The 27,603-nt window shown below is 43.1% G+C and overlaps 1 protein-coding gene across 1 annotated transcript; it reads right to left on the reverse strand.

The window, feature by feature from the left end:
- Positions 1-843: 843 nt before the first annotated feature.
- LOC308047953 (ATP-binding cassette sub-family A member 9-like) lies at positions 844-25,624 on the reverse strand (the record flags this gene model as incomplete). The annotated part of the gene is made up of 37 exons (XM_080356774.1): positions 844-933; positions 1,059-1,114; positions 1,207-1,286; positions 1,456-1,596; positions 2,304-2,423; positions 2,968-3,062; positions 3,787-3,862; positions 4,637-4,800; positions 5,541-5,632; positions 5,890-6,004; positions 6,333-6,453; positions 7,689-7,780; positions 9,257-9,370; positions 9,538-9,708; positions 10,096-10,209; positions 10,736-10,873; positions 11,322-11,449; positions 11,872-12,038; positions 12,305-12,464; positions 12,991-13,110; positions 13,511-13,650; positions 14,248-14,338; positions 14,880-15,018; positions 15,367-15,486; positions 15,816-15,991; positions 16,188-16,298; positions 16,396-16,451; positions 17,034-17,205; positions 17,882-18,014; positions 18,550-18,735; positions 19,117-19,255; positions 19,578-19,804; positions 20,178-20,278; positions 20,834-20,992; positions 21,209-21,419; positions 21,909-22,021; positions 25,615-25,624. The coding sequence occupies 37 exons, from the start codon at positions 25,622-25,624 to the stop codon at positions 844-846; spliced, it is 4,638 nt and encodes a 1,545-aa protein (XP_080212900.1).
- Between the last annotated feature and the right edge of the window lie 1,979 nt (positions 25,625-27,603).

A 27,603-nucleotide genomic window follows, 5' to 3' on the forward strand; every position in this document is an offset into this window, starting at 1 on the left:
TTCTCCTTGTAAAAATACAAATAAATAAAAATAAAATAAAATAAACCCCAACAAAATAAAATACCCACCTGGAGATGCCAGATCCCAGTCAGCGAATCTCAAGCAAAGAGCCTCCCTGCCCGAAGCACTGCTGTTTGGAGATCCACGTGGATCTGGGTGTGTGGGGTGGCTGCTGTGGGGTTTTTCCTGGCAGGAACAGCCTGTTCCTGAGCCACGGCAGCCACCTGCTGGAACCTGCCTGCCCGCAGCCCTGCCTGCGTTTGCCTGCATGTGCATCTTCCACTCCGTTCCAGCCTTTCCCAGCAGCTGGGGCACAGGGTGGTGGGGAAACATCTGGCTGCCCGAATGCAGGGAGTTTCTGCCTTATTTAAGATTTTTTTAATATATATTTATTATTGCCCTTCCATCAGAAAGCACCACCCTCGTTGGCCACGTAACACCAGCCAGAAGGATGCTTCTCAGGACGGAGCAAGCCAAAGCTCTGGTGTCCTCCTGCCATGGATGAGGGAGGATTTTGGAGCCTCCTCCCAGTTTGCACATGATTTTCTCCAATGACCAAGCCCACAGTGCCCAGCTTGGAACCAGTGATTTATCCCAGCAGAGTTATTCCTCAGCACAGCGAGTCTTCATGCATCAGTCCGAACAGGGATACAGATGAATGGCAGGCATCAATTTGTCAAAGGATAAAGGCTTTATTTATTAAAATAATAACTCTATTTCTTTTTCTTCATGAGGCAGAGAACCTGCAGAGCTGTATGTGGTGTGACATGGGTTCCAACCAATCAGATGGACCAGTAACACGGATGAAATACACTGAATATTTTCCTTTGTGACTCCAAGGGCTCAGACGTGAAGCGGTCGCTGCTCCATGGCCCCATCAGGTGCAGCATCCAGGTCCTGCTCCTCCAGCTCCCGGGTGAGGTCGATGAACATCTGTAATGTGCCGCAGTGGAAACGACCCCGTTATTGTCAAGGACTGACGGTACCTACACTTGTCACCGGTTGTTTCTTCTTTTTCTACAGGCAGGATCTAATCTGTAACTTCTACATCAACATACCTGTTGCAAGGTGTGCAATGACAAGCTGTACTCCTCAAGCCCGAAATTCTGTTTAGCTGCGGAAGGGTGGAGAAGGCATCCTTAAAAAACAAATCTATAGGAACGACTTGAAAGCAATCGTCATACTTAATTGGTTGTTTCCTTTTACCTGCTTCTAGCTTGTAGAAAGATTGGGACAGAGGTAGCACATCTTCTGTTGGTATCTTGTAGATCAGTAGATGAGTCGTCCTGAAAAAAATAGTTAAAAAATTAAGTAATCATTTCATGATTCAACACTAAGGTTTTGGGGTGCTTGTAGGGTTATTGTCCTCCCAGGTAAGTAACTGAGCAAGGTCAGGAGGAGCAGTAGAGGGTCTCAGCATGAGCTGGGCTGGATGAGCAGCTCTTAGGTTCTGACCTTTCTTGCCAAGCTGCGCGGGGGAAGAGGCGCAGGATTTCGGCATGGAGAGCATCGCTGTGCTCCGTGTCCTTCATCTTGACTTCCAGGCGGTAACTCGTGCCAAACTTACTTTTCAGATCCTCAAGGGAACCGATGTACCTGCAGGGGAGGGAAAACTGTGCTCAAATCACCGTAAGCAGCAAACAAAGCAGCCACTGGATGTGGGCAGCAGATACACATCCTCTTATTCAGCAGCTGCTCGTACTGTGGTGCTAAAACCACCTGACTCCTCACAAAAATGACATTTGGGACACACTTGGGACAAACCAAACTAGCATTTGCTGTTAGATGAAGAAAAGAGGAGAGAAGAAGAAAGGAAGAAGGAGGAAGGAGAAAAAAAAAAAAACAAAAACAGGAAAAATGAAAACAGAAAACCCAGAAAACAACAGAAAATAGGAAAAATATTACAAGACAAAAAAGAAAAAAAAATTAAAAAGCCAGAAAAAAAGAAACACCCCCCCAAAAAAATAGATAAAAGGAAGTAGAAAAATAAAAAATAAAATTTAAAAAAGGAAAAAGGAAAAAATAAAAAGGAAAAAGGAAAAAAAAAAGGAAAAAGGAAGAAAAAAGGAAAAAGGAAGAAAAAAGGAAAAAGGAAGAAAAAAGGAAAAATGAGAAAAAGGAAAAAGAAAAAAGGAAAAAGGAAAAAAGGGAAAAAAGGAAAAAGGAAAGAGAAAGAAAAAAAAAAAGAAAAACAAAAGAAAAAAAGAAAGAGGAAAAAAAAAAGCAAATAAACAAACAAAACCCCAAAGCCCAGACTGAAAATCAGGTGGCATCCCGGTGGGTGATGCGACCCCGGTGCCCACCGTAGCTGCCCGGCCACCAGGATGGCCACGCGGTCACAGATCGCCGCCGCCTCCTCCAGGTACTGCGTGCACAGGACAGCCGCCCGCTCCCTGCCCTGCACGGCCCGCCGGATCACCCGCCTGCAACAGCGATGCCACAGTTACTGCCCACAAACAGCCAAGGAGAATCTCCCCCCCAAACACCACTGAAATCGTAACATTATTAAAACCTGGACGACTATTTCAGTTATCTTGCTTGAAGCTGACGTGGAGATGCCGATGCAATTTATCATGTCAGCATCCCTCCAAATTTTACGCTTTCAGCATTAGCTGTTGATGAAAAGCTAGAGCAAGCACTAGGTCTAAGTGATGAAAAGGAAGAACCACCTCTACTTTTTTCTCATGCACTGATAAAAACAGGAAATTTTGTCTTTTGTACCAAACTCATGGGTTCAGCTGGAGTTTATGCCATTTATAAGATTACACCTGATGGTCACCAAGACCCTGTTGCCTGCTGAGTAAGGAATTTAGTGAGTGGTACCCCACCCCCTGTCCATTAGGAAAAGAGAAAATACAGACGTATCTGCCACTGGGGCAGAAGCTCTTTCCCTGCTCAACGGTTACTACAGTTGTAAGGGTAAGATCCACCCTGTTAAATCTGTTTATACGCCTCAGCGCTGCTCACCACATTTGGCGCTGCCCTTTGGGGTCCATGCCCACCGACGGCTCATCCCAAACCATCACCGTCGGGTCGCCCAGGATGCTCAGCGCAAAAGACAACTGAAATGGGAGAAAGAAATGAGGTCGTGTCAGGGATGCTTCTACTTTACCTGCAAACTGATGAGTTGTCCTGCTACACCTTCATCCCTGGGAATCTTTTAGAACCTAAATCTCTGATTCCAAAATGCAGGAAACGGAGAGAAAAAAACCCCACCTCAGGTGTTCTTACTTAACATTTTAATCTCCAAAAATCAGGTTTCCTCAAAACCCCAAGCCTGCCAAAGATCTGAAAGTGGTTTTCCTTCCCATTTACTGGCACGTGGTGGTGCATGGAGGGGTGATTACCTTGTAAATCCCATTTGTGGTTAACATTTATTAAACACACAATGCAGAAGAGTAGGGAAAGAGCAGAGGGATAGATCCTGCCAGGCTGGATTCTAAAGCTATTGATTAAAGAAGTAAAATCCTGCTAGGAACCCACGCAGCTATATCTGCTGCTGTGATACAAGGAAATATTATAACTCCTTCCAAACCAAAAGGATCTTCCATGATGAAACTGCATTTGCAGAGACTTCTATTAGACTTGAATTGTAGGCTTTACCCTCCAAGAAGGAAGTTTCTACTTTGTGAAACAAAAAAGTAAAATGTTTACAAGGTCAAGAACCATATTCTGCTCTCACTGACACCAGGTCAAGGAACCCAACACATCCTCAAGCTTGAAGGAAGGTTTTCTGTGCACCACGTTGAAGAAGAACGAGCAGGATTTGCTCAAGCTAACATGTACCTTCCTGGCTTCTCCAGCAGATAACCTCCTGGCTGGGGTTTCTAGATGCTTCTGGAGATCCAAGGCTCTTGCTAAGCTGCAGGAAATGGAAAGAAAAGTATTGAAACGACCATTTCTGTTTGCTAACACTGCGATGAGGGTGCTGAGGAACCAGGGACTAACATACACATTCTGGAGGACAATGCGTCACCTTGTGTTACTTGGTAACTTTACTCCTCAGGAAAATTTGCTCAAATGGTAAATTGAGAAATTTTTGCAGAAACTCAAGACTGTAAACACAGCTAATGAGAGAAGTTAATTACTCGTGGAATTGGCCACGTACTGGAGCAAGTTTCTTTTTTTTTCTGAAGTTTTCTAGATAAACTAGAGTTTAAAATCTTCATAGACAAGAGACTGAGAACAACATAAAGTAGCAGATCTCATCAGAAGGAGATCTAGTCTCTCCAAGGTAAAGAGGCATTGAAGGTGCTGTCTCTTCATCACAATAGCCTGGTTTGTTAGCAGAAAAACCCTTCCCTGTCCTAAAGCTACAATCGTAGAATCACAGGAGGGTTTGGGTTGAAGGGACCTTCCCATCTCCCCCAGTGCCCCCCCTGCCATGAGCAGGGACATCTTCACCAGCTCAGGTTGCTCAGAGCCCCGTCCAGCCTGGCCTGGGATGTCTCCAGGGATGGTTCATCCACCACCTCTCTGGGCAACCTGGGCCAGGCTCTCACCACCCTCAGGGACAACAATTCCTTCCTCATGTCCCGCATGAATCTCCCCTCTTTAGTTTAAAACCATCACCCCTTAACCTATCGCAACAGACCCTGCTAAAAACTCTGTCCCCATCTTTCATGTGGCTCCATACCAGCTGGTGATAAGAGCTCTGTCCTCTCTGCTCATCCCTCTCACGGCAGCGTAGGTCTCCAGGTGCTGCTGCACCGTCAGGTCTGGCCAGAGCGGGTCCCGCTGGGGGCAGCAGCCCAGGGACCCCGGGGAGGGGACATCTGCATCCTGGCCCGCCAGCATCACCTGCACAAACACACCCCCCGCAGGTGCACTCTTATTTTGGGGGGAATCAATGAACCCCTTGGAAACACAGTTGTGTTTTCTCCTGGGTTGTGAGGAACCTCATTAGCACACAGGGAAGTTCAACATCACTGGAACGATCATCTCCATCTACCACGGCTCCTGCTCACCTCAACCCAGGGAAGGGCTTCTACAAAACCAAACTCTGTTTACTACCGTAAAACTTGGGTAATACTACCAACATGAGGCTATCTTTTACTAGGAATACTTTTCTATTTTAAACATTCAGTCCCAAATCTGTAACAGCAATGGTATTTCCCCTCCCCTACTGCATGTCATTAATCATCCTGCACATAATTAAATGATGGATTGTTACTGGCCCAACCCTGTTCACATTCTTTTCCAATTTCCTGGTTTTGCAAGACTGTTTATGAAGACTGTTTTGATGGGGTTTTTTTTTAAAGATGTCAACATTTCTTACAAGGCTTGTGAAATTTCACCATGGGTTTTGGATACACACTGAAGATTTGGTGTAGCTCAAACCCTTAAATCTGTAACACTGATTTTGATGAAAACTAGAACGTGCTTGGAGTAAATCAACACTTCTGACTTCTGAAAATATCCAGGGTTGCACGTACATAAATTCCCTGAGTTAAGGGCTGCTCTGCCAGCTTGTCTTTTCACACCCTTCATTTACAAAGGCATCAAGATCAACCCCCAAATACTCCAAAGGAATCACCTACCTCCCCAGCAGTCACCGTTATGTCTCCAGAAATCATATTTATAGTTGTGCTTTTTCCAGCTCCGTTGGGTCCTAACAGGCCTAATACTTCCCCTGGAAAAAATAAGCAAGAACTGTTAATAATAATTATTTTTAGTAAGATCTTTTTCCCTGTGTGCACTATAGGAAAGTGCAGTAGCAGGAGGGGTTGTTCATTAACTTATCCCAATAAATTAAAACCATGCACGAAGGACCGCAGGTGCATTGGGTCTGGTTGCACACAAGAAAGTTCTAGCTAAAGTATGGTCTCCAAATGTGACCTGCGCAATAGATTTTGGTCATTTATAGGGGGTGCAGCAAAATACTTGAACCTTTTTTAACACTAAAAGAGAGGTTTTTGATAGCAACTTTCTTCTTTTTCTTAAAGACACAACAGCCTTTCTTATCGTCGTATTCCTTGTGCAAACCGTTGACCATGATCACCGGCTCCTGTGAAGAGATGAAGTGGGAAATAAAAACTCTACTCTCGTCCCATGAGACAGCTCATCTGTTCTTACTATAGAGTATGTGTTTTTACAGTGAAAACTTATAAATTAAAAATCCAGGAAACAGAGCGACAGGATAAAAATAAAAAGGAAAACAAGCAGAATTGGAATAAAAATTTGGTGCCAGCTAAACCCTCCCTGGTGCCGGGGGACCATGGGCTGGATGGCGAGATGTGCGCTTGGATTTCCCATTAGTAATTAATAGGTGTATGAGCTAAGAAAGCAGAGACAGCCCGAAGATGGAGAAGAAGCCAGAAGGCTGGATTCACCTCCTGGTGCTGCAGCGAGGCCATCGCGCTCCGCACCCGCTCCCGCTCCGCCTGCACCTCGGGGGGCTCCTCCCCGGGGGGGTCCCTGTTCTGCCGAGTGACCGCTCTCCTCTGCTGGATCCTGCCAGAGAGATGGGGTCACCGGGAATCGCTTCCAAAAACAGGCTCGGATTTGCAAGTTTGTTCCCCAGGCAGTGCCAACGCAGCACCGCGCAGAATAAGAGGTAATGGGTTCAAACTGGAACACAAGAGGTTCCACTTAAATTTGAGAAGAAACTTCTTTATGGTGAGGGTGGCAGAGCCTGGAACAGGCTGCCCAGGGGGGTTGTGGAGTCTCTTTCTCTGCAGACATTCCAACCCGCCTGGACACCTTCCTGTGTAACCTCATCTGGGTGTTCCTGCTCCATGGGGGGATTGCACTAGATGAGCTTTCCAGGGCCCTTCCAACCCCTGACATTCTGTGATCCTGTCTGTGTATTCATTGGAATTCAGGGAACTATTTCACAGAGTGTTTGCTCAAATATTAGTTCATGGGGAACAAAAAATCCCACTGGCACGCATGAAAAAATAAAGGTCAGCTTCAGCTTCTCTTTCGTTGATAAGTACTGACCGTTCCCCTGCTCAACACACGCCAACGATCTGTTTAAGGAGAATTAAAATACACGGGTGGGTTTTCAAAGCTATTTGGGCATCTAACTCCTAGCTGAGCCACATTTGTTAATGTTCGACAATTTGATATATTTTACAAATCTTCTCCCACATAACCTAGGTGGCCAGGCACAAGCTGGCGGTGACAGAGAAGCAGAGAGCAGGCAGAAGATGACCCAGCCTGATGGAGCTTTAGGGGAGATCTCCATCCTGCAGAGAGCAATACTGACACGTTTGAAAAGGAGTGAAAATGCTGGATTTCAATTTGTAACTATTAATTTAACCAGCTGTAGTGAAACATCCTGAAACCTCGGCTGTGAAGCTTAATTAAAAAGAAAAAAAAAAGCACTTATATCACATTTGTTATTCTCTCTAGGACACTGTAGTTCAACCGACCTTCTATTGCAACACACTGGATGGGAATTTGCCTCCAGACACATTCAGGGAAACTCCAGTAAGTAAACCAGAAACTGTAATGACCCAAAGGAATTAAAAAAATCCCTCCTTTCATTCTCAGTTTCCTCCTCTCCAGATAAATTGGTTAAAACTAAAAAATACAAGCTTTATCCAGGCTTTGCAAAATAGCTTTAAGTTTAGTCCCCATCTCCTCCTGCTGTTGGGGGTCGCAGGAGGGTCCTGGCAGCATCCGGCTCACCCCATGGACCAGGATAACGTGGCTGGCACAGCACCTTGGTACCTGGGACACACCTGAAGATGGGATCGAGTCTTGTCACCGCTTCTCCAGATCTCAGCGCCAAACAGCGCAGGAGAAAAACAAAGATCACACAGTGGATGTAAGGCTGAACAAAAAGCAAAAAACGGGTTAGGTTTGTGTGGAGACAAGGCAACAACACAATTAATTTTAGTTATAAGGGGATACAGGGACCTATCTCGTTGACTTCAGCTATTGAAAATACAGTCATATAGGTCCAAAAGGGAAAGAAGTTAAATTGATGTTTCACACATATTTCCATCTCAGATGCAGATCATTTGCAAAAACCTTGAATTCATGCTACAGTTTTAGCTCAGATAATCTGTACCCCAATGGGCTCAGTGAAGCAACAGCAGGAACAGAAACCTTTCTTTTGTAGAAGCAGCATTAATAATATATATATATAATGCATATAATAATTAATAATATCTCTGCCTTATACATGAGCTCCACTTAATCCCCCCACCAATGTTTACACATCCAGAGTCACATGAGACATGAGCGCATGATTAACTTAGATGTATGAATAGCTCCCCTGCCAATATTTAACATGAAACTTTAACCACATCACCCATACTTTGAGGAGAGTTATACAAGCCCAGTGCAAGTCCATCATATTAGAACAGTCATCCTTTCTAAAACAACCAGCAAATTGCTCCTTACTGCAAAGGCAGATATGAAGATTTCACCCCATCTGTCAGAAAGTCCTGCAAAGTAGAGTGCGAAATTCTGCAAGAAAAAACATCAGTCCATTAGAAAAGTTCCTTAGCATCGTGTGCCTTGGGACTGAAGCAAGTGTGGGATGTAGGAATGCTCAGTTTTTCTGCAGGGTAGGATAAAGGAGCTTTGATCCGTACTTATTTTTGGGGTTCAGACTGTCTTAAAGAGGTGCGGCTTCTTTGGCTACAGCTGATCCAGAGGTGCCTCAAATCAGCCAGGTTAGATTGACCTTTTCCATCATGACTTCCCTCTTCCCAGTGCTTCTGCCAGCTCACTTCATCCCTCCACTCCACTGCCTTCCCCTCCCATGCTACCTCAGCTGCCAAAATACAGGCGCTGGAACAGCTCTTTGTAACAAAACAAACCAAAAATATCCCAGTCAAAGGACTAACAAGTCAAATCTTGGCCACTTCTCTCTCTCCCCAGCCTGGACCTTTTCTTCTCCTGTTGTCTTTTCTCACTCTTTTTAACACTTGGCATTTTGAGAAAAGGAATTTGAAAAGCGCCTCTTGCTTTTCCAGTTTGCACCATTAGGACCTTTGATGAATTTAGTGGGACACGTTTACTCACATGTACAGCAAAGATCAACCAGGCCAGCGGTGCAAACACAGGAATCAAAGTAGAGAAGGTGAAGTAAATTGCGGTGTGTATGTTACTGACCATAAAGACAATGCTGTTCACCTGGAATAAATCAGAGAAAGTATTTCTAATATTAATGTATTGTTGCTAAAAAATAGGTTATTTGTCATTGACTTGGGCTATTCTGCTAAATATCAGTATATTTAAAGTGAAACCTCAAGTGGCAAGATGTGTAAGTCCAACATATCAGATCCACTTCACTTACCAGAATGAAGATGAAAGACCAAATGTAACGATTGCTTCGTCCCGTGCGAAATTTGAAGGCAATTAAGTAGACAAAAAGGATGACAGATACCCCATAACCAATGAGGCAAATGATCTAGAGAAAGAGACTGATGTCAGTGTCATTCATCCAGATGGATGTGGATATATGAAAACCTGCCTGGAGCAGCCCATTTTGATTAAAATATTTAATGCAAAAAACTCAGAGCGGAAAGAGGGAGGGGGATTTCTGGCTGCCTCTTTTCCCGCATACAAAATGCTCACCAGGGGCGGCACGGTCCAGGACTCCAAGGGAAAGATGGGGTTGAAGAGCAGGATGACCCCGAACATGAGGCACATCAAGGTCCAGAAGAGCGGGACGTCCACCAGCGCCTGCCCACACCAGTATGCCGAGGGGTAGAGCCCCGCCAGCCGCAACTGGGAGCGAGCCTGGAGCTGTGAAAGCCAATGGGAAAAGGGAGGTCATGCAGCAGAGCCCAAAACATCATTATTCTCCTCCTCCTTCTCCATTAACTTCACTCCTTCCTGCCCTGGCTGAGCTTTCCTCTCCCTTTTGAACACGTTCAGTTCTTTCTTAGTTCTACTGTTGTTCAAAAACACCTCAAAAACCTTTATTAACACCCAAATTATTCTGAGCCCAAGCTGATTCCTTCAGATGCAGAATAACGTGCTTTGGTACAACATTGTGCTCATGTGGATGCATTTCTTCTGGCATCCTACCTAGAAATGCTGGTCAGCCCACCAGCACACAAAATGCTGTCCAGAGACATTACATTTGCCTTCGCTTCTTGCGTAAGACCATTTTCGGGGTATGCTTTTTACCTTGTAATCCTCCATGCCGCTCATTGCGAAGTGAGGAGGCAAACCAGCAGCCAAAGTTAGCACATAGGTGAGATAGAAACTAAAAAGACTTTCCTGTGTATACGGGCTTGCTGTCTGTGGAAGAGAAATTCAGACTCATCAATAACCAGCAGCTGCCCAGTGAATATCTGGGCAGCTTGATGCTCGTAGGCAGGTGAGCAATGACATGGTAAATAATTTGTGTTTAAGCATAAAAACTAAGGCAGTTAACAAAAGCATTCAGCACCTTAAAATTTGCAAAAAGTATTTGCATTACTGTAAATTGCTGAGACTAGAGATCATCTTTTTGATGCTGATTCTTGCCAAACGCCTGCTGAAGCAAGGCAGGGCTTGCAAGTATTACTGGTGTATTCCTATGTTGCCACATATCACGAGCTTAAATGCCTTATGGCACTGAAACCCTACAAAGGTCTCAAACACTGCAGAAGAAATTCCCATTAAATAGCCCTGATATTGACTGCAGAGGAATGCCCCAGCAGCTGGACCACTGACCGCAGCCATTGGAGGTTGCCCACCCAACCAAGTCTCCAACCCGCCCAGTCCCTATCACTTCAGCATGGCTATTTCCATTAATTTTCACCAAGAAAAGGAGGACACTCACTCTGTAAAAGGGATCGCTCCAAATGCGGATCCGCGCGGTGGAGTTGAAGAGCCTGAGGAAGGTGTTGCTGAGGATGTTCATGAGCACGGGGAGGCAGTTGATGGGTTCGATGCTGCACAGGACCGTGTAGCGGTAGCTCTGAAGGTGTACAAGCAAAAGATATCACCTTTGTGTCCCTGAGAAACGTGAGGAGGAGCTGAGCTCAGTGACGGATTTATGAGAATTTATGAGAAATTCATGAGAATGCAATGAGAAATGTGATCGGACAGTTTTGTTGAAGAGAGGCAACACAAAGACCTGGAAGGGTGGTAACAGGTACCACAAAAAAATAAATAAAGATAATATTTTCTGGACAAAAGCACAAAAGACTTGCATTGATGATTTTCTGTAAAAATCACACTAGAAAATCATTCAGTGAAAATAATAAAATATAAGCTGAGTTTCCCACAAACAGGGTTACTCATATTTAATATATCAAATAAATATTCCTTTTGCTGATGTGGGTATTTCTCTGTGTCCCATTTAAACACACTTCAGAAAGTCCAGTTGACATATAGGATGAAATAAGGAAAAACCTCTCACTCACCTTGCCTTCCAGGGATATTTTTATAGCTCCATTATATAGTGGAATGCTTGTGACATTTTTCTCAAAACTTAGTTCTGGGTTTATGTTTTGAGCCTTCAAAGCAGCAATGAAATCCTCAATTTCTGATCCTGAAATCAAGTCAAGAACAGAAATTAGAATAATCACATTTTTTTCTTTAAATATAGTTTCTTATAAACAAGTTCCCATTTGCAAAGCAGAAGGACATCATTAAAAAAATAAATTTAGAATCTAAGCAAATTAAAATTGTCTCTATTTTTTCTATTTTAACTAAACTGGTTAAACACAACATATGTTCCCATAATTTCTTTATTGCATTTTTTTTTTAAATTTGCCCAATTCATATATCTTTTAAATGTCTGTCAGTTATCAGCACTAAAATTGGATTTGCTTTTGGTCAAGAGAAAATGCTTTTAAAAGCCTCAAATACATAAAGGAATGTAACGAAAGAGTAAGGCAAGGTTGGTCTATCAGTTCTAAGAGGACTCAGAGCAGTGCAGAAAGCAAATCAACATCACATGTTCTTCTTTACCTGTATCATTGAAGATGAGAAGATTTGTTGACATATTTTGAAGTTTCACTTTGGTGGGAAGGAAATATGGGCTAGCCGAGATTTCCCAGTTGCCAGAGTCATTCCACAGTTTAATGTCAATGAAAATCATAAGAAGTGGAAGGATAAACATTCCAAAGAACAGCAATCTAGATGGAGAAACAGACCGTAAGTGCATCCAGGGGAACTCCACGTTTAACTAATTCTGTGATTTCTTTTGAGAAAGGGAAAAGCCATTCAGACCTCCAGCACTAAATTCTAACTGTCATTACCAGCGTTTTTAATTATTTCCCACCTAATTCTCAGCTTCGAAACATCACCACTAGTATTTGAACCTTCCCTGAGTCGCTCAAGGGAAGGACTGAACCCTTTGGAAGGCATCAACCCAGCACGAGGCGAGAGCTCCTGCACTTACATGGACGTGAGGAACTTTCCTTCATGCTTCAGTTTTAAGAAGCGAATTCTCATCATGGCACAGACTTGTTGCCTCCAAAGTGCCATCCCAGTCACTGCTGTGCTCCCCAGTTCCGACAATCCCAGGAGGCTCTGGTCCCTCCCATCAAGGTCTACGTCTTCTGCGTGTTCACCAAGAGAAACAACGTTATCCACAAAGAGCTTTCAAAGGACACGTTTAAGTGCAAAAAAACAACAAGGATCTTCTGTTCTGATTAGAGGAATGCTTCCATTTTTAGCCAGGAAAGAAATAAAGGCAGAGAACAAGGGCCATAATTTACACAGAATATAATTTACATTGGTGAATTCAGACTGGGTGAAGCTGGGTTCGTATGGCAACACACCCAACATCTTCACTGGCCTTGTGAAATGCCTCCTGGCTACTTTATCTCCTGGTCAGGGCAGTGTACCCTTCAAAAGAAAATGCCCTTCCAACATCAGCCTTAATTCATGTGCTTAAAAGAGAGTGTTGAGACCAAGCCATCTAGGCTTCTTCAAGAAGATAACCTTTGTTAAAGGAAAGTAGCTCCTGATCTACCAAAACCTACCCAAATTCAATTTTAACAGAAACTAATTAGATATTAATTAAAACATGTATATATGGAATCTTAATTGCGCCACACTTGCAAATGGGTGTCAAAGTTTTACCTTCATGACCAATGGCTTCCTTGCCCTCCAGCTTCAGGAAAACATCTTCCAGGGTTGTCCTGTTAACTTCATAACTAACAACCCCCTGCAGAAGACTGCTCTCGAGATGGCTGAACAGGTCTGCACGACAGAAACAGCCAGATCCAGCTTAGTGACCAAGGCTAGTGTTGAGTAGAAGCATTCACGTCATTAATTTCCATCACTTAAAAGCCACAGCAAAATTATTGTGCTCTTTAGAGGTAAGGAGAAAATTCAGATTTCTTTATTACCACAGGCCTTCCTGGTGGGAAAATGTCATCCTGAAACCACAGGAGGCTCGGTGGATTTTAGTTTGTTGATTAGTTGGTGGATTCATTTGCAGTATTGATATTAGGATGTCCATTACAGCCTTTCTTTAAGGCTGACGTTTATGCAGCTCTGGGCTTCCCAATCCCATGCAGTAGGAACAAGGGAATATATTTATTCCCTTCATAGCAACTTTCTCCTTTACAATCCTGACAAAATGATGGGCTTTTCTTACCTGGGAAGCTGTTGGTGTTTTCCAGAGGTAACATGTAACACAGCTCGTCCCCCTTCTGTCTTTTGAGCACGGCATTGGGGATGTACCGTCTGACCAGGGACGAGGTGAGCTCAGGGTCACACAGGTCATTTACGCGCATCCTGTTTGTATTAAAAAGCAATTGCTATAGTATTAAATGAGTGGAAAAAAAAAATGCATGCATCATCCATTTAAAACACAAAGCCAGCAGTTGTTCTTCAAGCTGTAGGGAAACCTCCAAAACTGGGCAGCATTTTAGTGGGAATTTGTATAGGTGTCTGCAGTGCCCCCTGGTTTTGCCATGTATGCAAGAAATAGTTGAAGTTACGAATAATGATCCTGGCCAATACTGCTAAATCAAGAACACAGAAATTAAAATCCAAAGGAAAACAACTTTACATTAATGCCTTTGTACATCACTCTGGCACCAGAGTATGTGGAAATCACAATTCTCCTTACTCTGGTCCCCTTTTGGCTGCAAAGGAGGTTGCAAAGTCATTTTAGCTACATGTGCAGAGCTTTCAAGATTGAATTCCAAAGAAAAGCAGCTCGCTGTCCAAAGAACGATATTTTTGGCAGCCTCAAAGTCTTCTAAAACGACTTGTCAAGATTTCTATTACGCTATATTGAAAATCTGTAGAGACACAGACTCGACAAGAAAATACATCAACTTGAAGCTTTTCATAAGAAGAGTGATGACCAAAAAGAGAAGGATTTACCTTAAGTGATAGCCAATTCCCCATTTTCTCTTCAAGTACAGAGATGAGCCAACACACTGTAATCTCCCATTTGACAGAAAAGCTTTCCGATCTAAGGAGGTAGGAATACAAAGGATTTAGGGGGATTTACAACAGTGCGGTAGACTGACCTCACTCTGCTCCCTCTGAACTCAACAGACACTTTTATAATGAAATTGAGAGGAGAAAAACCAGGCCAGGGCTGAAGGGTTTTTTCTTGTTGAACTGCTGCCTTTCTCCTAAGCAGTGAGGTTAGTCTTTTAATTACGTATTCTTACAGGCCTTTGGAAAAAATCCCATGCAGCCCAGAAGCAATAAGGAAGTAGGAAAGATAGTAATTAAAACAATATCACTAATTTGTGTGGGTGCTGCTAGTGGTACAGCCAGTTAATCTGCAATTTCTTCACCCTGAAGTGGAGCACGAGCAAGGTTTTGGAAGGACACGTCAGTCCAGTTTTAGCCTTTGCTCAGCCTGGGTTGGGTGGTCTCCAGCAGACAAAACGTATCCAGCAAGCACAGATTGCACCAGGGCAGGACCCATCCATGGGCTCTGCAATGGGAAAAACCTGATTTTCAAACTGTAGGTCAACCATGGTGCGAGAATTTGGGCTCACCAGCATGAGCATCAGCCTCCTCCATGGACTGGGTGGTGAACAGCGTCACACGTCCAGCCTGACGTTCCTTCAGAAGGTTCCACACGTGGTGCCTGGAGCAGGGATCCAACCCAGCTGTTGGCTCATCCAGAAGCAACACCTGCAAAGGCGAACGAGGTCAGATCTCCTCATGTCCCAGCCAGTATTTCCATGCTTACATCATTTCATTTCATGCTTTTCGTAATCTCACTCTAAGAATAACATGCATCCTCAAATAGAAGCCGTTTTTATTGCTTTTTCTCCTATTACAATATTATTACCCTTTTCATTTAAAATACAGTTCTCATTAACCCAGATTCCTTGATACTTCCAGCAGCCAAGTGAATTAGTAGGTCAGCAGACTTGGAGTGCCCGGGGGAAAGTACCAATGTCTGCGTGCCAAATCAAAATGCAAACCTTGTGCTAAAGCGGTACACAGTGTGTGTATGTAAATATGACCGATACCTACCTGGGGATTCCCTAAAATTGCAATTCCAAGAGACAATTTTCTTTTTTGTCCCCCACTTAGAGTATCGGCAGAGACATCCTGAAGGTCGGTGAGGTCCAACATGACGAGAACTTTCTGCACCTTGGCAATATAAAAAGACAAGAGCCAGATTTACAAAGTGCTGGTCATTTTGTAAATTATCCGTGATTACACAGAGTAGAAGAGAATATAACTTAAAGATTTAAAACTTATCTACTTTAAATGGCTTTGATTAGAGACAAGTACTGCAAATCTGAATTGTAACTTCTGTGACATGAGGATAAGAAAGAACTGAAAAAAACACTTCTCCCCTAGATTAGGATTATTCTAATTTCCACAGAACAAGATGCTGGTGATGATAACTCTTTATAAAAGAAAGCACAAAGTCTCGGAGATGCTGTAAAACAGAGTCCAGACACACACATACCAACCTCTTGCTCTACTTCCTTCCATGGAATCCCCTTGATGTGAGCAAAAGTTCTCAGGTTTTCCTTCACCGTTAAGAGTTCAAAATGCAAATTAAATTGGGGGCAAAACCCGACCAGTGCCCGAATTCCTTCCATATCCTCTACATCAGAGACTTTGTAGTTGTAGATCGTTGCAGAACCTGCACACGGGAATGAATGAAACATGGTTGCTCAAAGCCCTGTCCAACCTGGCCTTGGACACTTCTCTGGGCAGCCTGTTCCATGTCTCACCACCCTCATGGGGAACAACTTCTTCCTTATATCTAATCTAAACCTCCCCTCTTTCACTTTAAAGCCAACATCCCTTGTCCTATCACTACAAGTCCATCATCTTACCTGCTGATGGATTGGAAAAGCCACCAAGCACATTTAAGAGAGTAGTTTTTCCAGATCCACTGTGACCAAGTAGTGCGGTGATCTGTCCTTCGTATATATTTAAGGACACACCTAGGACAGAAATATGATGCATCCAGTATATTTCAAAACAGTTTGGGTTCATATCTAGTGAAAAATTAAATTAAAACAATTCCCAAACTTCTCTTACCTCTTAAACCTTCAGTTAACTTGTCCTTCTTGTATATTTTTGTAACATTGTTTAGTCTAAAGGAAAGGTAAACAAGCCATTACTATGTAATCTCAGTTTTGTCATGTTGCTTTTGTGTCAAAATAAACTTTGAAAACTATTGGAAGGATATTTCTCAACCTCCTCCTCAGACTGGTTCTGCTCATTACAATGAGCAGAGTAATTCCATCTGAAGGAATTGCTTTATATAATTCATTTCTTGTCCACTTAAAATAACCAATATACTTTTCTAAAAGATGCTTAAAAGGTTTCAAAGTCAAACTCAATGAATATTTAGTAAATGACGTGGGAGGCCCTAGGGAATAAGATAACACATGGTTATATAATTAAAAGCTCTGACCTAGCTATTATAGCAGCAGATTTGTATTTATTTGCTTTCTAGTAATAAGTAATGGGCATCAACAGCAATGGGCCAAACTAGCCCTGTAAGGATTTAAATAACATTATTTGATATTATTTTATATGTTAGATAGCTCAGTATAACATTCACCAGTGCAATACAGCTCAGTATAACATGCACCAGTGCAATACAGCTATGCTCTCTAGAGTCAAATACAACGTGTGGTGTTCTATTTTTTCCTGCCTACAGGAGTTTTTACCTGATCGCTTCTTTCCCATGGAAGTCAGGAGGCATCGGCTCGGTGTTGTTGCTGAGGATGGGACCGTGGCTGCCCGTCCTGCCAGCTCCTATCCCCATGTACCCACTCCGGGGCTTGAACCAGTACGATGGGCTCAGGAAGAAAAAGGGCGGATACGCTACTCCGTATTTGCCTAATACAGCAAACAAAGGTGGCAAAAAATCAAGCAAAAACTGCCAAGTGTCAACTCAACTTTGATAAGCATTGTGTCCAGCCCTATTGCCCTCCACAGATGCAGAATAGAGGCTTTGGCAGCGTGAAAGGATTGGTAAATTCTGCAAAGTTATCCACTCATCCAGTTCCATAAATGCAGGTGGGGAACAAACACAGCAAAGACCTCCTTGATCACCTCTTTGGTCCAGAAGTTAGAGGAAAATCAGGTCAAGTCCTACAGCATATTTTTAAACCCAGCGGTCATGGCTGCTGGAGCGGATGTAAAGCACCTCAGTGCCTCGCAGCAGGATTTAATGCTCTTTTTGAAACCTGTTTTTGAGGCAGGGCCAGATGAGGTAGCTACATATATCAGCTTCTGGGAAAACTGGATTCTTCCCAACCATTTTTTCCCAAGTAATACCACAAATCCAATTTTGACCCCCTCACATAACACGACACGGCTCATCGCTGTTAAGATGCTGTTCCACAACCTGACCAGCTCACTACCAGGACACCTTTTTTACTGCTCCACACAGATGACGGTTTTCTCAGCTCTATCCCGCTGCTTCTTTGGCACCTTTCCTCCTATGATGGGACGGGATTATAGAAGAAAAAAGCAAAGGAATTTGTACTCTTTCCCTCACATTTCCACTTACCAGGCAACACCTTATCAAAGTAGATGGCCAACAGCAAGTACAAGACACTGTCAAGGGTCAATATGATGTATAGGTTAAGGAAAGGGTACAATTCTGGTGTAGAGTCTGGTCCATATTTGTGTAATTTTACCATCTGGGAGGAAAAAAGCAAAAAGGCAGAAGTCAGATGCAACGCTTCCTTTAGGCAGTAACACTATGTGTGAGCCACTGCTGTGTCATCACGATCATTTTCACCAGAAACCCAGGCCCACTCGTGACCATGACACTGTTTCCAAGCAGGACAACAATTTCTTATAACCACAAATATCAGAAGTGCTTCTGTGAGCTGAATTCAAAATCGTGCGGAAGAAGTGACTACGTCAGAAGAGTGATGCACGCAGAATTTGCTTGGGCAGCACTTCAAGACCTCACGTTTCTTGCAGATCTTGGTACCCACCAGACACATCCCACTGCTGCAATAATTTTCCAGAGATCGACATTTATTGTATATACGGAGCTGGTAAAATTTGTGATGCAGTTGAAAGTCCAACTATATGTGTTACGAATTATCGTGTACTTCTCGGAATCAAGTTTTCTTTTTACAAAGGGCAGAGAGGCATGATTGGGTCCTTATGACAATGCAAATCACGTACAGTAGCTACTGTTATCTGCCTTTATTTTGGACATACCTTGGAGATGCCAGCTGTGAAGGCAAAAGGACTGAAAAGGTTAAAAATCCATTCCAAAGACCGTGGTACTTTTTCAAACAACGTCAAAAGGCCCAGGAGTCCAAAGATGATGTGAAGGACGAATCCCACAAAAGCGGCAATTTTTGGCTGCTTTACCAATGAGCCGAGCATGAAAAAGAAGTGAATCTGCAGCAGAGAAAACCAGTAATTAGCAGGATGCATTTCTGCTGGTGATTAAGGAAGAAAAAATGCAGAAAATAACATTAGAGGCCCAGCTGAGTTTCAGTTGTCCCCTACGGATGCACATGGCACATCACAAGGTTGTGTCATTTAGCAGACAGCTCTGATATTTAGGGCAGGTCTATAAAGGCAGCCAGACCAGCATCTCCCAAAATGTAATAGGAGTGATATATTAACCTACAAATTACAATAAATCCCAGTAGAGTTTTTGTTGCTTTCTCATACGACTCCCAGCCCTAGAGTACTCTGCAGCATTTGAGTTTTAGCTGTTTTGATTAGGAAATGGAAATAATCATACATTGGTTAAGAACACAAAAGCAAACTTACAGATGCTATGCCGTAAAAGAAATAAAATAAAAATCCTTTGAAAACATTGTCGTCATGGATGACTTCTTCATCCTTGATAACTGCCAGCAGACTCGCTGTTATTGCAACATACACGGTGTACGGCAAGCTCCAGGATAACCTACAAATGAACATACAGTTATTTTTGCCTCTGACAGAGCCAATACAAGACGCGCTCTTTTTCATTCAAATACTTTGTAATTCCAAATACCCTTTCTTTTACAGTTTCCAGGCTCCAAAGGTGCAAATATCACTGTCTTGCATCTATATCTGTGCAGGTGCAGCAATGCCAGCAAAGAGCCACAGGGCACCCAAGCAGAGGCTCTGAAGCCTGGATCGTTTATTCTTCTGCTTTCCTAATGATACCGCAAGCTAGTACACATCTTATGTCCCTAAAATGGTATAAATGCTGTGGTTACACACTTTATTTCTATGAGACTTACCAGAAGGAGATGTCGTGCAAACCCATTGCTCTCATTAGCACCTTGAGCTTCTTTTTCTCTTGCATAACTTTCACCGATAAAAAGTACATAAATGGGGAGAAGCACAGCATAGTGTACATAATGAACCAAATATAATCCCGCTTATACACAAGTTTGATCGAGGGTGATTCCAGACGAACGCCGCTAATTGACTTCATCTCCTCCCAGACGGAATGGTTTGTTTTCACCTAAAGAAAAGAAAAGGGCCCTTAGTTTGATTTTCGGTAATGAAACAGCCGACATCAGAACAAACAGGTTTTCATAAGCATCGAAATTACTACTTTGTCAATAACAATGTTAAATTTGTAAGTGGCAAAAAACCTCAATATTTAGTATCTTTTTGTATTGCTCTGTAACAAACACTAACTCTACCTTGAGGCATGAAATTATCTATAGGTCTTTTAACTTTTGAGTTACAATATGTATTTACAAAGTTACTGATCGCAGAATATGAACTGGGGCGGGGGGGGGTTTGGTTGGTTGGTTTTTGGATGTTTTTTTAAGTTCACAAATAACTCCAGATAGAACAGAAAACATATTTCCCATCAGGATCATACTTACTTCTATGATTGCTGCATCAATGCTGGACTGCACTGGTAGGAAACCATTATACCAGTACGAAGGAATTTTGCAGTAAACTGATGAATAATTGTAGCAGATATCTGTGGGAAAGAAGAAAAAGATAATTTGATCTATATATTTCCATATGTGTATATAAATGCTTATGTATAAAGTCTGGGGTTCAAAATGTATTTGACCTAAGAGTCGGGAAATCAAGATTAAGTTTTACTCAGTCATTTTCCTGAAACAGCCGTTTTTCTCCAGGAATAATGTGGTACTGGGTGGTGGCTTTGGCCACCCCTTGTCCTAGTGCTATAAAGTCTGTCTCCATCTTTCTTACAGGCTCCTTTTCAATACTGAAAGGCTTGTGTAGAAGTCTCCATCACTTCCATTTTCCAAGACTAGTTCTTAGCAAAATACTTGTTTCTCCCCATCAATGATGAACACTTGATAATATGCTTACTTTTTGGTTTGGATAGTTTTCTCTGGCTTTTGTTTCCTTCTAAGTGAAAACCCCTCAAATTCTGAATGGTATCTTTCTTGAAGCATTTAGCAAATACAGCCTGAATGCCGCCAGGGTGACACGGCAGCACCGAGATCCATCTAAGCATTTTTTAATGTAAAATCAAGTCCTCTGATTTGTTTTATTTTGTTACCCATGTCTCCATAGGCATCATTTGGAGATACCACACTGTAGCCTTGAAATCTCAGACAGTAAGAGAAGTCATCCTTAAAAACAACACCAATAATTTCTTCCTGCGAAAATCCTCTCACTTCCAGTTCTTCCTCATTTTTCACCTCTTCTATTGTTACACCTGCCACCAAAAAGAAAGGAAAAAAAGAAAATCATGACAGTTGAACCATTGATTCATCATGCAACAACATGAAAACATGCACCGGCCGTGATGTGTACCCTCTAAAATTCTATCATCCAAATCCTTTTCTCCCTCCACCACAATGAAGACCAAGGTGCCCACAGTGCCAGGGCACATTCAGGCACTGCAATTACAAGGATTTTAGAGCAGCTTTACCTGCCATTACAGAATCCGAAGCCACTTTGCTCATTATTTTCCTGGTGGTGTTTGTTACAGGTGTGTATGCCAGCGTAACTCCCTCGGACCTAAAGGCAGGAGCATCTAATCGGCCAAGGAACCTATAAGGTACTTCTTGCCGTGGGTAGGTGCCTACCGTAGTTGTTGACAGTAGTGTTACCAAGAGAAAAGCTGCCGATGTAATCCATTCCTAGATGAAAAGAAGGAAATGTGAAGGTGAGGGGCAGCACGGTGACTTGGAGGTTGGGTGGGATGGAAAGTGTCCTCAAGGACCTCCATCCAGCTCCCCCAGCCATGAATGCCTTCTGTCTGTCCATGAGGAAGAGCTGTTTCACAGGTGGAGTAACTTGAAAACGTGAGGAATGTTCCAAGTGAAAACCATATTTTCTTAGTACCAGAGCCAACAAGGTCTGCTGATAATTTTACACCCGTAATCATGAATTGGACATTGCGTTCTTCTGCACAGCGTGGAAACGGCATCAACAACCAAAAGCAACAAACCAGCTTTGTAACAAGCCCTTATTGTGCCATGATGTTGTAGTGTCACGGGATGAAGTGTAACTGCTGGCACTTTCCAGAGAACCACATTTTCTCTTATATCACCCCGTATAAAAACAATGCAGTGTAAAGTACTTTGTAGCAGAAATCCTAAATTCCCTTTGGAAGAACAGACACTTGCCTGAAAACTTTGTGCCTTCCTCCTCCACACCAATAGAATATTTTTCCATAGAAGAGCAAGGGTTTGCTGGAATATTTTTGAGGCTTTCTTGACTATCCCCTGCATTTTCCCATCTAGGATGAGAAAGAAAATCACATAATTTTAGAATAAAACAGATCACTGGGAGTTAATATATTTACTCGAGTAAACACCACTTCAGAGGAAGACAATAACATGCCAAAGGTTAAAAGCTTTTCTTCATTTTACAATTTGGATGAGCAAGGAGAAATTTGAAGGAAATAGCCCAAGATCATGCGAGGGAGCAGAGCGCTGGGTTGGATTCAGCTGCCTCTTCCACGTGTACAAATTCATCCTTCTTCATCCCAAAGAGGCTTTGTAGAAAGAGGCATTCAATGGGCTAATGTTTGATTCTTCATCTACATAAAATTAACAAAAGGAAAGCCACTCTGTCCTGTATTAAAAAACATGAGAGGATTGAATGGCATATACAGGCAAGTAGATATAAATTTTAATTGTCTTTCTATATGCAGCTATTCAAAATATCTAAAATATACCTGACCTGCAGCAGCTCAAGTCCAGCAGCTCTGGTTGACGTTGCACATACAGCTGAGCCTCAGAGCCGACATTTCTTGCAGCGAATTTATGTCTTGCCTTAGACACGTGGTTTGTTGGCAAAACGCTGCTCATCTGCTCTAGATATTGTAACCAGACCCTAAACCATCCCTGTTATATACGTGCCTTCTCCCCACATGGCCTACAGACAAAGGTGTTCAGATGCTAAAATAGCCTAAAATAGGTGCATCCAATGTCTGCCTTCAGCAGGCTGGTAAGAGACTATTTTGTCATGTTTTCACCCAATTATAACTCTAGTATAGCTAGAGGAGGGCAGCATTAAAACACCAATGTATTTCTTTATGTCCTCCTAAATACCAAACAAGGAGCGTTTATTGGGGGATGTTTTAATGGGGAATATTTATTTCAGCTCCATCTTCCATCATGTGGCCAAGCAGCAAATATCCCATGCAAGAACAGCAACAGCTTCCGAGCTGACTGGTTCCACGACCTTCCCAGAAGGAGAGCAGGGAGGGAACCTCAGAACATGTTTTTGTATTTTAATCTTTTAAACCAGCTGAAACCGAAAAAAAAAATCAAAGTAACCTCAAACGCATCGTGCTCTTTTCCCCTTGGACATCGCTTCCTGATTTCACGGATCGGGCAGCTGGAGTTAATCAACGGTTCTACTACTCTGTTCCCTTCATTGTTTGTTTTCGGAAGAACTAAATATTTGCGTGCTCCAGGGGAGAAGGATCCAGGATCCCTGTGTACCCTCTGTTAGCACAAGGTTTATCTCCATGTTGCTTTCCCTGCCTGCAGCTTCCTGTGGCACTTCCCCACCGCAGCGACCATGGAGGTTAAAGGCGATTAGGAAGGGATTTCTAGGAAGTGCTACTTTTTTAATCCAGGTCTCTATTTCAGTTGTTTTGAACCCAACGCAGCAGCCCAGGATGTTGGGGCAGTAAACAAAGGTTCACGCTGCAGTATTTGGATAACATGGAAAACATGATGGTCTTGTAAAAACAGCACTGAATCTCTACAGATGTAACAAACACCTCATTTAAAAAGAAACAAAAAAGGACCAAATCCAGGACTTTTAAAAACATTTCAATTAAATTTCTATTGTTTCTAGTCTTACTTTTGCCTTTGGAACAAGAAGCAAATAACCCTGGAAACTGACACATGAAGTCAGAAAGTCAAACAAATGATGCTCCCTACAAACGTTGGACAAACTTCATCAGGAAGAATTTCAATTTGAATTTAGAATTAGAAATTAGAAATTCAATTAGAATTTCAGTTATCAAAAGACACAAAATATAAGCAAGAGAGATGCCTCTGCAAGACCTGAAGTTCAAAACCTCAGATTCAGAAGACAAAACCAAACATCAGAAACTCATTTGGAGGCAATGGTGTTTGGAGAAGCCTTAAACCAGTCAAGAGCATCACTTGGAAAATGGGATGTCTATGGAGGAATTTCCCTCCTGAGGGCCCAGTAAATGCACCCAAACCTCTTGCTCTCCAGGAACACACTTGTCAGGCATTGTAGCAACTTTTCTTGGGACCCCGTGTCGTCCTGGGGAGGTGTGTCCCATATAATCACCTCATTTATTTACCATCTCAGGGATTTCCTATTGGGCATCTCCTCAGACTGTCTTTACTTCCTGATAAATATGAGACAGATCTGACTCTTTAACACAAAGTTTCCCAAACAGGTTATTTTATTTCCTACTCTCTACTCAAAAACTACACCTCTAAGCCTGCCCTGTATCAAAGTTCAACACCTTAATTCATACAGAGAAGTGAAATTCAGGGGGTCCATGTTTTCAGAAGCGTTTCTTGGTGATAGCAGTGCCAGAGAAGGGGGAGCCAAGGGAGGGATCGTTACTGGGGAGGACCCAGCGCTCAACCTGTGGCTCTTTGCCTGGACTCCAAGTACATCAGTAGCACGAATCAGAGTCTGTGCACACCCAGGAAAGCAGAATATTTTTGCTCCTTTGCCTCTTAAACATTCCGATGCAAAGCTCAAAGTCTGCCAGAGAACAGAGCTGGGAAGTGCAGCTCTTATGCATTCAGCATAACACTGTATTAAAATAACAAGTTAAAAAAAATAATCACCAAACACAACCCCTGCATAAAACCACCTTAGGGATAATTTTTCCCTTAACAAAAGAGAAATACAAAACTCCTTACCTGATGTTGTGTTTTCTGTTGGAAATCTGTCTCCTCCAGCTCCGAGGTGTCTGGGCTCTTTATCCCTCTGTGGTCCGGGATGGGGTTGGGGGCGGTGGGACAGTCCCATGGCCATGGCCAGGCCCCCCCCGCCTGACGTCAGAGCTCAGTCCCCACGCTGCACACGCTCCCAGCAACCCAGGCAACGAGCAAAATACTTCCAACCAGCTGCCCTTGCAGACATTCACACTATATTTTGCAGTATTTAATACGTCACGTGCATCGCGTGTAATAGAACAGCAAAGCAACCTCGTCTCTGCACGAGCTTCTCTGGGGGTCACGCATTTCTCCCCGTCTTGTTCAGAGCCTGAGTCAGCAAACGCTGCTTCCTCTGCAGAGACGAATCCTGCATCCGAGCACCAACAGGATCTTTATCTCTTGTTTCTCTTTTCCCCTTTGTTTTTAGTAATTTTTATTTTAGTTTTCGCTCCTTTCAATTGCTTTCCCAACAGCTGCCACACAGCTGGAATTAAGGTGGAGTTTTCTCTTTTTCTTTCTTTATTTTTATTTTTAAATAGCTTTCCAATGGGTCTACATTCAAAACAGGGAGGTGAGGAAATCAGATAAGCCAGGAAATCCAAATGAGCTGGAAGGGCGTACAGCCGCACGGTAATTCAAGGAATTAAAGGAATTCGACTGTCCGGGAACTTCAACAACTTGAGGACTCTGCATCTGATTTGCAGAGCTGAGCGAAAACACAAAAGCTGTCCGGTTGTTGCTTAATAAAAGGCTGTAGCTCTTCTGCAGCTGTCGATTTACTCATTTTCCAGGAATGAGCTCATTTTGGAGAGGAGCAGAATGTGTTCCTGCATCACTTCCCCTTGGGCAACAAGTGAGGAATGGGGAAGGCTACTCGTAACTGCAAAATAAAGCACATCTGAGAGGCACTTCACTGAAAAAACACTACTTTCCTGACACATACCCTGTGCCATAGTACGCTGACAGGACCTGGCACAGCGTGGAGCCCTCACGGGACTGCACGTTACCTATAGAAAAATGACACCTGTTCTGAGTGTTCTTGGGGTTTCCCGTCCTGTGCACTGGGTGCTGAAGCGGGACCCCAACCCAAGGGCTTCATTGAAAAGCAGCTAGAGAGCACACGGCAGCTCAAAATATCATTAATTAGACCCCCGAGCAGTTGCTCCATAGGATTTCTGAGGAGGGGACTCAAATCAGCCCTTAAATGCACCAGGATGGGGAGAGAGATGGGGACGGAGCAGCATCCTCCAAGGGGGACGCTCCAAGAAACGTATTTTGTGAAAAAGGAGAACTGAAAGCTCCAGGAAACTCTTATCAAGAAATTCAGCATGCTGAATTAGGGACTTTCTGAAGATCTATTAAAAGCAGCATTGCAAAGGAACAGATTCATTTCACAGCTCTAAAAAACAGATTAAAAAAATGGCACGCTGCCCTAACACACCACTAAAGAAAAAACAGAATGAAAATCTGGGAACTTTCACCAAGTTCAGGTTGTATTTCTTTGGGGTTATTTTCTCCCTCACTGAGGGGTTCAGGGAGCACAAACCCCTTTTGTTTTCCCAGGTCCTTCTCCAGCAGCGTTTCGCTGCCCCTCGCCCCAGCCGAGCGCCCATCCAGCCACCCAGCGAGTTCGGCCGGGGCAGCGATCCAACCAGAAAAATGAATCATTTATTTCAGCGGGGTTCATTTTCAAGTGGACGAACATGATTCATCCCTGCAGATGCTCCACACCATGTGCCAGGAGCGTGCAGCTGCTGCCAGGTCACTTCCAGCCCAAAGTGGGCGGTTGAATCCCAAGTGTTGCAATACTGCGATTCCCTGAATTCAATTAAGAACATGCAATTACTGAAGCCTGACACCCCCAGACCCCATGCTTTGCCCCAGCCCCACTCACCTGCACACCCCAGTGTGGTCCGGGGAACAGCCCCACTATTTCTAGCAGAGCAATACACTTGCATGATAGAAACACAGGCACTTAACAATCCAATCCATCTTTATTTTGGTAGTACCTTCTGCTGGAAAAGGAAGAAAACCTCAACTTTAGATATACAGCAAAGTGGTAAAAGACAGACAGGTGTATAAAATAAACGGCAAATGATTCAAAGTGCCTGATGGCAACATCAGGAGGAGCATTACAAATGTGTCACACGATCCCTTCTGCTTTCTGCTACCGGAGTACTGGGTGCTGGCAATGGAGCAGACGGTGCTCGCTATACAGATATATTTAAATAAGGTCTTTTCTTTGTAATGCAAACACAATCAGACACATTAAATTCCTCCATAGAAAAATACACCCTTATAACACCAAAAAGTAAATGCGTCTTCTGAGTTTTGGATAGACTAGTTAACTACTTCTTACAACAGCTCTGCAAGGTACCGGCAAGCCGTTATACCTGGAATGGTGGCACAAATGAACTGATTTGCCCCAAGTCAGCCCAAATCCATCTGCTTCAGCTCCGTTTTACCTACTGAAGCACAAACTGAGTGTATTGTATGGCTGGGATCTGGCATGTCACTAATAGAACAGCTGAACAAAGGGACTTAATATTGAAGGAATAAAGGTCTTGAGTTTCCAAGAATTCTCTGGTTGAATTCTGGACGTTTTTCCCCTATTCTGGCAACGACAGACACGGTATGACACTTGGAAAGTGATGCTTTGGGGTGGCATCTCACACCATGTTGACAAGTGATGTCACCAGGCCAAGAAGATCCCACCCAAATTTGCAGTTACCTTGACGAGCAAAATTCTTTGTATGTGTAGCTGTGTAAATACCGTGCAACCATCAACTGGGTTACTCCAGGGTGAACAAGAACAGTGCCAAATCTAGATGCAAAGGAAAGTTTTCGTATGATCCACTTGAAATGTCAGAAAACAAGAAACTGTTTGAAATAGGGCGATTCCAACCAGATAGTACAGAACTATTTTACAGAC

This window comes from Nesoenas mayeri (assembly GCF_963082525.1).
Source record: "Nesoenas mayeri genome assembly, chromosome: 19".
Taxonomy (NCBI): domain Eukaryota; kingdom Metazoa; phylum Chordata; class Aves; order Columbiformes; family Columbidae; genus Nesoenas; species Nesoenas mayeri.